Below are 12,806 nucleotides of genomic sequence, written 5' to 3' on the forward strand. Positions count from 1 at the left end.
GGAAGCCCGACTTAGTTATATTTTAAACTTTATAGCAATACTGCGAAGCTTGTATGTAGTAAGTACTCACAAATGTTAGTTGACCTTGAACAGGGAAAATATGACTGTTCCTAGTCACACGTGCAGCCAAGTACATGGAAAAATATTAACCTGGGGAAAAACTAAAGACCTCCTTCTGCTTACAAGTTGACTACTACTGCTTAATATTAACTTTCTCCACTGCAATTTAAAACTTTACATCTTTGTAAAGAAGTCGATCTCTTTACCAAGTAATCACACTCGTTTCATTGAACACTGATTGAGATGCCCTCAGAGCCACGTGACTATTCATATTTTACTACTATTACTAAAATTCATTCAATTGGAGGGGGGTAAATGAAGTCCTTAAGATCGTTAGTCGATCTGTATTTACTTTTACTCCGTGTAAAATAAGGCCTTCTAAATACCAGCGTAGTCAGGGCTTCTCAAACTTTTACATGAATGCGAGTCTGCTAGGGATCTTGTTAATTGCAGATTTGGATTCAGTAAACCTGAGGGTTGGCCTGAAATTCTGCATTTCTAGTATGTAGTGGAGCAGGGATACTCAGCTGGTAGGTAGGTCCTTGCTGGTCTCTGTTCTCTGTGTTTGCCTGACCTTGGACTTAAAAAGCTAAAATCAGCACTTGCTGAAAAAGAAAAAAAGATGTAAAGTAATAATACTAACTCACTCCTGGGAACTTCTTTCAGTCCAGTGCTTAGGACTCCGAGCTTCCACTGCAGAGGACACGGGTTCGATCCCTGGTCTGGGAACTAAGATCCTGCATGCCGCATGGCACGGCCAAAACCAAAACCAAAACCGAAAAATACCTAATTCACTCCTGCATAAAAACCTGACTTTATTTTGTCTCCATTTGACAGTCTTTTTAGTTAGTGGACAGGCACATGATGTAGGCTGACTTGGCTTCTGAAAAAAAGTCAGACACGGCAGCTATTAAATGCATCTCCTTTCATGTGAATTTTCATAATCATATGGAAGAAGAGGAAAAACTCATTTGCTCTGGGGGGAAAATGTCCAGCCAATGATCAGGTGGCAGCTCAATCCCTGAAGACCCAGCGCTGGAGAAAGCTAAGATCAGGAAATAGAAAACGTCCCCTGTGCCATCTGCATTTGGTCCAGCCATCAAACTTCACACCTTCCCTTCTTCCTTCACTCGCTGCTTCCTTTACTGCATGCGATGGCTGCATACCCGAATCAACAATTACATTCCCCCTTTGTTTTTGTGGCAGATGACAAATGCATGGAGGACATCTTGTGTTTCCTAGGCAGGCAGGGCACTTACTTTGATTGATGCTCGGTTGTGGAAAAAAATGAGCAGGGAAGGAATTACAATGGAGGGCCTGCAGACTGGAAGGGGATATACTAATTAGTCCTGCATTAAGCAGTCGGCTTGCATTTGGTGATGAGACGCCTTCAGGAGGGAAGTGTAGGGGTTATTGGTGCAAAACAGCGTGGAATGCATTATGCCAGGTAGCAGTGGATTCATTTTGTTAGGATGTATAGAATTTTGTAATTAAGAGAGAAACAGGCTACTGTATTCTTTTTTAACAGCTCCCCAATATATTGGGTAGGCCGTGCTTTTTAACTCTAATGATCTCATAGACAAGCTGAAAAGTCCTCCTCTCTTTCTGAAATAAATCTTCCAGAGTTTCCTCATCCTGGATCCAGTTCTAGGAAGGGGAAACTGCCACCACTTCTATGCTTGCTGGCTCTTTCTTTCTAAAGCTCCACTGCTCCAGAGCCCGAGCCTTGACCCTTGCTGCTGGGACACAATGTAATAAAGAGAAAGGAAGTTTTCCCTCAGGCCACTCTTTCCAGGTTTTAGAGAGTCGTTGCTGATGTGACCTGGGAAGAACCCTAAGGATATCTCAAGGCAAATTCAGCATCTTCCATAGACAGGGGCGAAAGCAAAATGCAGAGCGTGTTCCTCTGGTTAGCATGTGTGGTTTGCCCTTCTATTTTCTGGGCTATAGGCAGAGGCAAAGCAGTACACGGTGAGGCGTTCTCATAATTCAAGAGTGACACAGATGCTCTAGGTAACGGGAGTGTGTGACTCCAGGGAGATGTGACTGGTCATCTTGAGGTCAGTACATCCTGAGCAATGGAGAACTGGAGGGTGATAGGAAAAGGTGCTCAAATAATTGCTAATATGGGTGATTTAAAATTCAAACCTTGAAATGTTGATTTGCTCAATTTGGCCTGAAGAATCAATGAAATTGGGTTCAGTGACTCCAGTGAGGTGGCTTAGAGAAAAAAAAAAAAAAAATCACACAGGTCTTTGGTCACAGTATGATAGAAGAGGACCTAAACTCCCTTGAGATCCCAGTGTAATTTCACTAACCCACCGTGTTGGTAAAGATAATGATTCCTAGTGATTCTTTGTGTTGAAACCCAGTGAACTCTCAGGCGTCTCCTGTTAACCTAGTGGGCGAGTAAATGGTCCAAAGTTTTTGGTTCAGTTTCTCAGAGTTGTCAAATCCTGGTGCAGCTGAGATCCCCTTTTACTTTTCTTATTCTAGAAACAAGTTCATCTATGGATTTACAGATGCCTAGGCTAGCAAAATAGATCTAAGTGATAAAGATAGCATTGTGAGTTAGCAGAGGCTGTCGAGTCTTTTTATTTCTTTAAGTTTTATCCATAAACTGGAGCATAAGACACATCTCAAAATATCAGAAATACGATCAGATGACTACAACCTGCCTTTCATGGACAGAACCAGGAATTGTGCCAATAGCTCGAGGAAGAAAAGCTAAATAGTTAATGTGGTTTATTTTTTAACCATCCCTTTGTTTTAGAATTCTATCTTATTCTTGAGCTGATTCCATGTCACCATGACCTTCTCCTGCCAAGAAGGCACAGTTAAGGCATCCTTCAGTAATAGCCTAGGGCTTTGGACAAGCAAGATGCTTTTTTTTCAATGTTTACACAACCAAGACTTATTACATGCTCTGTCATTTTGTTACTGGGCTGGCTTTGGTCTGAGAATTAGGTAAACATCAGACATTCCATCACATAATTTTAGACTCAATCTTACTTTATAATGATGTTAATGTTTACTATACAAAGAAAGATGCATTTGTATATTTTAGCATTTTATTTCAGTCACAGAATGCAAAACCTGACATTGGCATCAGTTTGATGTGTGTGTGTGTGTGTGTGTGTGTGTGTGTGTGTGTGTGTGTATGATTGAAGATATTAAGCACTACAAGAATGCTGAAATTTCAATCTGATTAGGATCAAAATTCTTCAGGATCAAAACACTCCTTTTCCTCCCCCTACAGTTTTACTAATTGTGTGCTACTTGACATTGTGGAGTTATTCCACAGCGTGATAGCTGAATATGTGAAGTATATTTTACTGTGCTGAATTATCAGCTCATTCTATTTGTTTTTCATGTGTTTAAGGTTATTAAAAGAACTTAAAATTAGAAGTCATGTGTATGAGTTGAAAGACTGAACTCAATCATTGTTAGCAGATGAAATCGTACAGCGATAGCCAGCATGTCAATATCAAGTAGTGAAAAAAAAAATCACAGAATTTGAAAGCATACCTTCTCTGTTCATTAGTTGGCAAGATACCAGAAAAATTAGGATACTAACACAATAGCGAATGGCGGACGGAGTTGTTTATTTTCAGCACTCTCAAATTACTCCAAGTACTGAAAACGAGATAAAAGTAGATCGGAAAGAATGGCATCGACTGTATTTGTTGGAGACCTTGCTTTATGGGAAGAAATGAACTGCCCTGGCTCACTGTTCCCGAGGAATTGTATTTCTTCAAGCTGTAAATCAAATCCCGGAGAGATAGCATGACGTTTTCCAAATAATAACAGAGGATGACAAAGTTCCTTTTTGTCAGCATCAGGTTTCTGAATTTAGACCTCGATTAAGATTCCAGAATGAAAAAGCGCCCCCCGCCCCCCCCCCCCCCACACATGGTCTACGACTGTGTCTTACAAACAATATATTCATTTTCAAAGTCTGGATCTCTGGCATATCCGCATCCCAAAATATGTTCATAGCTTCCTCCAAACATCCTGATTTTTCTCCATTTTCTCTAAATTCCCAGCTACAAAGAACCTGATGTGTCTTTTCAGGAAACAGCATCATTTCTTCCCCCAATTAATTGAAGAGCCATCTGCTTCTGTGATACCCGACATCCATTCGTTCTTAGCAACAAGTGTGTTCCCTAAATCGCTGGGGGGCCATACCAAGGCATGCACTCTGGGTTGGGAGTAGAATCTGATAGAGCAGCCTCACAGGCAGGACTTGTTTCCCAGAGACACAGTATATACAGAATTTGACACTGACCTTGCTCCCTTGTCAGTGTTGCTAATGCAGGGTTCAAAACACGGTACAAGGGACTTCTCTGGTGGCGCAGTGGTTAAGAATCCACCTGCCAATGTAGGGGACACGGGTTCGATCCCTGATCTGGGAAGATCCCGCGTGCCGCGGAGCAACTAAGCCCGTGAACCACAACCACTGAGCCCGCCCGCCACAACTACCGAAGCCCGCCTGCCTAGAGCCCGTGCTCTGCAACAAGAGAAGCCACTGCTCGCCGCAACTAGAGAGAGCCCACAAGCAGCAATGAAGACCCAACACGCCATAAATAAACAAACAAATAAAAAACACAGTACAAGATGCTCACAGTTTGAGACTTCGGCAAGCTTAGTGTCTCTCCATTACGCTTCTGAAGATCTGAGTTTGAAATGATTAAACAACTGCAAAGGGCGGGAAAGATCTGAAACAGCTCTCCTCAACCGTGGCCAGAAAGGGAAGAAGAAGTTAATACAGAGGCCACCTGGCTGGTTTTACTACATAAAAGCTTCTGCTTCAAGCTGTGCCGTCTCCTTTGTGTCCCCTTGCATGTATTTAAAAGTGGAGTTCAGAACCGGCTTTAGAACCTTCTAGGACTACAGATGGCAGGGCCCTCATTTTCTAGGAAGAGTCTACCGAATGGTCATAAAAAGAATCTCTTGTTGGAATAGGGCAGCCCTTTCCGAAGAGGTCCACCAGACCAGTGCCTCTTGCCTGATGGGATTGTCAGAACCCTTGCACACATAGTGAAAACAGGCCTGCTGAGTTTGATGAGGGAAGAGTGCATGAGGACGCTGGTGTGTGAGTTACTGCTTGGACCCAGTTGGAACACTGCTGGTCCTGCTTTGCTTAGATGCCACAAAAGGTGCCTCGGAGGTGAGCCTGCCTGCCAGGAGCTGGGAACCAGACTCAAAGAGCTGAGATGAGTTTCTCCCTTCCAAGAGTCGGGAGATGGAGGTACCTGCCCCTCTAAATAACCCTCTTTCTGGAAATACAGTGAAAAGTCAGCACCTTTGAGAGCTGCCGTATCCACATGAGGCACTCTGCCCCTGTCCCCGGGCTCCCCCCTCATCCCAGTTTTGCTGCTAGTCAAGTAGGAATTTTTATGCGGCTCTGGCCTAGTTGAACTTGTCTTCTCCCATGTCTGTTTTGAAACTGAGACCACAGATTTCACGGTGGAATTTGCTCTCTAGAAAATGAAAGGGTCAAAAAGGCACTTAAGACAGAGATTCCCCCATCACTTCGTGGGAGAGAGAGCACAAGAGACCACGAAATCCCGGGTGAGCGCCTGCAGATCCAGCAATTTCTCTGGGCCCGGAGGTCCAGCTTTCAATCTAATCCCAACAAAAGTTGGAGCGATTTATGTCTCACTTTTTCTCACTGCGCGCTGACAGGCATCTCAAATGTACAGGAGATGTGAAGGGAGAAATTGGCATGGAAACCAAAAGGGCATCTGAGACTGTTGACTCCGGCTGGGATCAGCTGTCCCCGTGCATAGGAGGTACTTACAGTCCAGGTGACTGTGCCTGATGCCCTCGACGTCTTCAGCGTGGATGAAGTGGTAGCATCTTTTCCCTACAATGTCTACAGGAGTCAGATCCATATAATCACTAATCCTACAAAGAGAAGAACACAGGCTGGAAATCAGAAGGGAGGGGAAATAGAGAAACTGTTAAATGACTTAGAAACAAATATACTGACAATTTTCATTATACCAGGGTACCTGTGAGGACTTGGCACTGAGGGAAAACCTTTTTTAGATAAAATTATTTCCTTTAACATATGAACAGTCTTTTTCTAAAGTAGGAACTGTGCTAGATCAAGCAATTGTGTTGAAATAATTAGATAGGTTTTTCTTTTCTTTTTTTAGTATCAGAATACACATTGAGACAACATAATTCTATGAAATTATTGAGAATCAGGAACAATGCGAGATCCTCATTAGAGGCCAAGATAATTCAAGGTTACATAATAAAATAAAAACATGTTATGTTTATACCAAATGATTAGAGACACCTTTCATTTAAACAGATTGGTCTTCTATTGGGTATTTCCATGAAAAAGGGCTTCGGCTGCTTCTTGGCACAAAGTCCAATTTGGCATTTCAAGGGATATAATTTAAATGCTGAGACATACAGATGCCTGGGGGTATTATCTTTTCTCGTCTGAGTCATTTGGGAGCTCAGCTTTCACTCCGGCCCCTTTTAACTGGGACTTTGTGGTGGATTCCACACGGAAACTTTTAAACCATCCTGGCAGCTCTGCCAGCCTTGTGCTCGACCGTACGTGTGTGTGTGTAAGCTTCTGTCACTGTCCAGCCGGCAATGTCCTCAGGCAGGAGCACAGAAAAAGAACAAAAACTGGAAAAAAAAAACGTTGGGGGAATCTGCCTGGTTTACACGAACACGCCAAAAGGCGGCTTCTCTTCCTCCCTGTCCAGGTTCAGATTCATTTTGGTCCATCCCGAAGAGAATTTATCTTTTGTTTAATTGATTCCCTTTACTGCCCCTGTTCTTTTCATGGTTTCTGACTTATCAAATATGAAGTGAATCTTTACGGCACCTTTAAGAAACCCATGAGATTGCTGCTGGGGAGTGAAATCTGACCCCTAAAGACAAGGAAATAAGAAACCAAACCAGACCAAAATGATATGGAAAGGAATGAAAATACACTACCCAGTGAGTGAATTGCTCAACATCTAGCAATTTAAATCATATTTTGGGCCAAACTAGAATTCTTGGAGGTTTTCTCAGGATTCCATGGTTTTCTGGTACGAAACAGATTAGTTGGTGTTTTCCTAAAACCATTAAATGCTTTCCAAGCACAGTTTATACCCGCTTTCTGCAAACGAGGGAATCAGGATGTCATTAAAGGCCTTCGTTGGTGTTTCTGGAATTTGCCCGCTCCTCTGAAAGCATCAGATGTGGGCTTTGCCCAAGGCTGTCCTAGGGATCTGCAGAGTTAAGGAGCGGACTCTGTTTTCTAGTTAGCAGATCCCTAATTCAACTATGAACCCTGGGAAAAAGGCACTCCATTCTTTTAGGGAAGACAGTTCTTTATTTTTTATTTGAATGAAATCCTTCAAAACAGTGGAAGCACTTTTGTACTCTCAGAGCCTGTTACCGTGGTGCATGAGACCAGCTCAGTGTTCAAAGACCTCTTAATATATGTGTAGAACGCTCTAGACCAGTCTGATGACCTGTATCAGGATCAGAAGCCTGATGGCATCTTGTACGCCGAGCCTCAGTTTCCTTATCTGTAAAACAACTTCAGAGGCTGGTGAGGGGATTAATGAATGAAATGACATGAATGTAGCACAGTGCTTGACACACAGGTATGCTGTTCCCTCAGATTCAATATGCAGTTGCCTTTAACGGGGATCCTTTTTAATAATGACTGTCATCTTCAGTGGAGGAATAATGCTGTATTGTACTGGCTAATAAGGGGTTGTGGAAAAAACATTTTTTAATGGGAAGAGAAAAGCATAAAGTGGGTCACAGAAAGTGATCTCAATTACTAGAGTGGCACCATAAGGCACTCAAGTCCATGGAGTGCATCAAAAGAATTAATCAACCTGTGATAACAGGAATGAGAATTAGATGATGGCTTGGGGACAGGACAGTCACTGGGAGTTCCGTAAATAAGATGAGGCTTCGTCTTTTTTCGCGGGGATTGGTGGTTGTGAATCTAAGTCGAGGGAGCCGACGTATGTTTCCAAAGACGCAAAGCCATACTCCATCCCCTGGCTGTCTACCTGCCTCCCTGGGTGTCCAACATTCTAACTTTTAAATCAGAGAAGAGACCGCTTTGTGGGCTGTAGTTGCGTTCTTTCATGGCTGCATGTGTATGAAAGTTCCACCTCAGCGGTTATTCCGATTCGTTACCATTTAGCCTGACTTCTGAAGAAAAATTAGAGACAAGGAATGCGGGGGGATCCCACAGGAGGCATGGTTTTTGAATATGGCAGATTGGGGTTCAAATCTTGGCCTCAGTCAAGGCACTTGACCTTTCTCTCTAAGCTGAAACTGCGTGGGGCCAGTGGACACAGGGGCAACACCGACCTCACAAAACCGTCCTCAAGCTTCAGTGACATAGTGCATCTAATGCCCTTCGCATATGGCTGAGGGTGTAGCAAGTGCTCAATAAATGTTATCTCTCTTTATTATTCCTGGCCAACTCTAGCTACTCATTCTGGCAAACTCATCTTTCCTGATTCTCTGTGGCCATGGCAGAATACCTTAGACACGGCCAAGTATACAGTCATGATGAGAAAATTTTAATAAATACCCCCAAAACTTGGAAAATAGATTGAGTTACTCATTAAATAATAGTGACAGGTTCATGATATCTTCTACCCCCCTGAACACTAAAAAGCTCAGGGCGGGTACTCTTTTCCCATGGTGAATTCTTTCCTCTGAATCAAAGCTTGACCGGAAAGGGGAGGCATTTCTAACTTGATCTCAACATCTTTAGCGCTTCCTAATGGACTGAATGCAGGTGCTGTCTGTCTTCCTCTTGGCTGGGCCCTGAAGAGGTCAATTTCCTAAGCCACTTGACCATTCCTCTCTTTTGTCCCCCCCCACCCCCCCCCGCCGCCCCAAAGGCAATCACAGGACTCAGCAAAACATGTGCTGCCTTCATGCCTGACGATAATCTGAGCCACAAAAGTGTCCCCACAAATTAATTCGGTAATTCTCCCCGTGGCACCAGGGTGGACGGCGTCGCCAAGCTTCCTTCCCACAGCCGACGCGTGTTCGCCTCCCCTCCCCCCTCGCCCCCCACCCCCCCACCCCGTGATTCTCTCTTCTTCAATTCAGTCTGATGATGGGCTGGTGACTTCTGGGTGAAAGGTCTGAAGGGGCACTGTCCCATTTCCTCGTCCCTTGCTTTGTGCTCAATGGAAAAGTGAACTTTTTAACCAGAGGCTAAAAAGTCCTTTTAGAAGAGCTCAGTCTGCCAAGTCATACGTATGATGAGTCATCTTTCTTTAATTTATCACAGTGAAATCCTCAGGATTACAAAGCGTCATTGAATAGTTTTACAAATTTCTTTTTTGTCTTTTTTCCTCTGGGGACCTCAAATTCTCATTTGTCTCTACATGTTTTGTGGACTGAATGTTTGCGTACCCCCTAAATTCGTATAGTGAAATTCTTACCCTCCATGTGATGGTATTTGGAGGTGCGGCCTTTGGGAGGTAATTAGGTTTAGATGAGGTCAGAAGGATGGAGCCCCCCATGATGGGATTAGTGTCCTTATAGGAAGAGGAAGATCAGAGCTTGCTCTCCCCTATATGAGGACACAGCAAGAAGGCAGCCCTCTGCAAGCCAGGAAGAGCGTGCCCCCTCAGGAACCTCAGCAGCCTGTACCTTGATCTTGGACTTGCCAGCCTCCAGAACTGTGAGAAATACATGTCTGTTGTTTGAGCTACTAGTCTATGGTAATTTGTCCCAGCAGCCTGAGCTGACTAGGACAAGGTGCTCAATGCCTCTGTGAACACTGCCTGTCATGAGGCTGGGTCCTTGAGGAAGTGGGTCTGGCTGAGACATCAGTAGATACCTCTTACTGCATCGTTTTGCCAAGAATGTCTCCGCCCACCTCTCTCTCTGGGTTCTCGGCCAAAATGGGTCTTAGTTATAGCATCTGGATGCCTGGGAATCCTAATTCCATTCCATTGTTGTCCCTAATGCAAATCAGGGCAGCGATGTAAATTTCAAATAAAAAGCATGGTTGGTGTCAGTCCAAGCAGCCATTAAAAGTAAGATCAGGATTTATAATGAGCCTCGTTGGGAGAGTAAAATCCTTCAGACTGCTGAAAACACCGGCCCTTACCGATGCGCAACACACAACAGGGCAAATGAAAACAAAAACGAAGTACCTATTTTCACAGTAAATGATATTGAGGTCCATATTTACTCGAGTGACGAACATATGGCAGTCAATTCTGACTTCATTGATCGTAGGGGGAGGCAAGGCATGAGCCACAACCACGAGCCCCATGATTTGGCTGGGGACGGTCCTCCCGTGGGACAGCGACACCCTTAGTCGTAGCCGGCCCGTTATGTGAATCACCTGTAATAGAACATTAAGTACAGGACATAGTCAAATTTACATCTGGGCTGTAACAGTACTTCTTTTGAGAAATGCAAAATTGCATCTGGAATAACCAATGTTAGCTTGTATCTCGTGTAATCATAAGGGCTGTCAAAGTGCCCTCAATGTCCTCAAGGCAAGAGACAAAAGAGAAATAATATTATACTCTCAGCATTTCTCAAGGCAGCGTTATTACTATGCTATTGCTATTTTTCAGGACTTTTTTTTTTTTCACATTTAGAGGAAGTTCATAACCAGATAAAAGGACAAGAAAGTTGAGCCCTGAGCTGCAAAAAGAAACGTTTGCATTATCAGCCCTTATTAATGGATGATGTCTGTCTCTCTCCAAATCTGTACTGAGTGGGATTCCATGGACATCTCCTTTCAGAAGTGTGGCTCAGAGCTTTCCTTCATTTGCAAAAAATGCCAGACTCCAATGATTAAAAAACTCAGTGACAGTGAAATGAATGTGTCCTTCTGAGCATAGAGATCCCACGTTAGGCAGTGCTAAGTTACCTGTACATGTAACGTCATGCTTTCTCGCAGCGCCGTCTGGGACTGAAGGTTAGAGGACCTTGGAGTATGATTTGTTCCCTAAGCTCACACACCACAGTAGGGTCAGGAAGCCTTGCACCATTTTGGTGGCGGCTCAGACGTACTTGCTCAGAAACGGGAGGGACAACGTTGGGCTGTGATTTTTGGTTTCTTAGCCAAAGTATACCATGGGTAGTCCAGGCCACCCTGAACCAAAGGAAATTGGTTCATCATCCTCACATATGTTAAATAATATTATTTTTATAAAGCCATCTTTGGAAAAAGTTCCTTTGTTTGTAAACTGAACATAGGAGAAGAGTCATAGTGTCAGTTTCCTTAAACGATGTTTCGGGAAAATGAAAGCATAAAAGGATGGAAAAAATAAGGATTTGGGTGGCAGTGCTTCCGGATGGTAGAAGGCAGGTGTGTATATGTGTGGGGGGTTGGAGACTGTGCGTGTGTGCATGTGTGTGTGTGTGTGTGTGTGTGTACTCTAGCTGTGTTCCAGGAGCCCTGTGACAGTGTGGCAGACCTTCCCAAACCCAGTTGTAGAGGTTCTCGCTGCCATTCCCGGTACCTTGGGGCTCAGTTTCGTAGCTGGCTGACTTTCTGTGTTTGGTTGGCCTCTCCAAATGCGCCCCTGGGCGCCAAATCATTTTTTGAAATTCTTCTTTTCCCTCCTTGCCAGAAGGAACCAAAGTGGGAAGTGGGTCTCTGGCCTCCCAGGAGCAAGAAGAACTAGCATCTGCTCTCCTTCCTAGGGGCTTGACTGGTAATTCCTTTTTCACTGTGTTTTTGTTTCCTTTAAGTTACTCAGTTTTCCAAAAGCGAGCCACACTGCTGTCAGTCAGGCAGCAGGATCAAAGCTTACGGAGCCGCCCTTTGGAGTCCTGGCTGTTCTAAATGATATCTCTTCCCTGTCCCCTTTCACGTTTGAGCCCAGAGCTGTGGATCTGGAAACACCAACGAGGAGGATTATTTAGGTTATTTCAGGAGCAGTTTTTTGACCACCCGCATTGAAGTAGACTAAAATCATACTTAACGCACCTTTGCTTTAAGCTTTGGTCAGACGAGCTACTTTATGAATATTTGAAAATGTTCCTAGAGGCAGGGATGCTAAAACATCATCACAGACACACGTTTTTGCACGACCTCATTAACTAATAAAGAAATAGCTAAACGAAATGGGATTAGCTTCACAGGAGGGGTGTTAACAGTCCCTGGTCCTCCTCCCAGGTAGGCTCACATAGATGCTCATTTATCATTATCTGTCTTCTTTTCTCAGGAACACTCAGCTTCTTGGAAAAACACAGAACTATAAATGCTCAGGAAAACTCACACCCAGAAATGATACGTTAAATAAATCCCCACTTGGTATTCTCTTCCAAAGCAATCTGAAGGCATCTGGGCTAGCAAACATTTCTGGGAAGGCAGACAGGCTGCTGGGGGAGCTGTGTGCATGCAGATCTACCCCGCCTCTGATCTCCTCCAGCTTTGCCTGTGGCCATCGAGGTGTTGAAGGGGGTCAAAAGTTGGGTTGAGTAGATTTGCCATTTCCTGATTTTGTTCTCCTGGACTCAGCCTCTCTGCATCTCAATTTTCTTTTCTGTGCAATGGGGATAATGACTATTCTGCAATTACGTTATGAAAATCAAAGGAGGTAATGGTGGTGAACACTTTCCAAATTGTAAAGAAGTCTACAAATTTCATTATAATTCTGATTGCCTGTAAAACCGTCAACTGAATAATATGGGTAAGGACCGATTATTCGTTTAATCTTGACCAAAGGCCAAATAAATTATTATTACTTTAAAGGATCATGACATTT

The 12,806-nt window shown here is 43.7% G+C and overlaps 1 protein-coding gene and 1 long non-coding RNA gene across 3 annotated transcripts in view; one reads left to right on the forward strand and one right to left on the reverse strand.

Moving 5' to 3' along the window:
• The window catches only part of LOC141277986 (uncharacterized), a 255,725-nt gene that overhangs the window by 94,581 nt on the left and 148,338 nt on the right, over positions 1-12,806 (forward strand). The window lies entirely within an intron of this gene.
• The window catches only part of NPAS3 (neuronal PAS domain protein 3), an 870,093-nt gene that overhangs the window by 18,545 nt on the left and 838,742 nt on the right, over positions 1-12,806 (reverse strand). For both annotated transcript variants that reach the window (XM_073800563.1, XM_073800562.1), the window contains 2 exons: positions 10,230-10,423; positions 5,864-5,970 (listed from right to left, as the gene is read on the reverse strand). In XM_073800563.1, the coding sequence (XP_073656664.1) occupies positions 5,864-5,970; positions 10,230-10,423 (301 nt within the window). The remainder of the gene's footprint in view (positions 1-5,863; positions 5,971-10,229; positions 10,424-12,806) is intronic.

Source organism: Tursiops truncatus, chromosome 2 (assembly GCF_011762595.2).
Source record: "Tursiops truncatus isolate mTurTru1 chromosome 2, mTurTru1.mat.Y, whole genome shotgun sequence".
Taxonomy (NCBI): Eukaryota; Metazoa; Chordata; class Mammalia; order Artiodactyla; family Delphinidae; genus Tursiops; species Tursiops truncatus.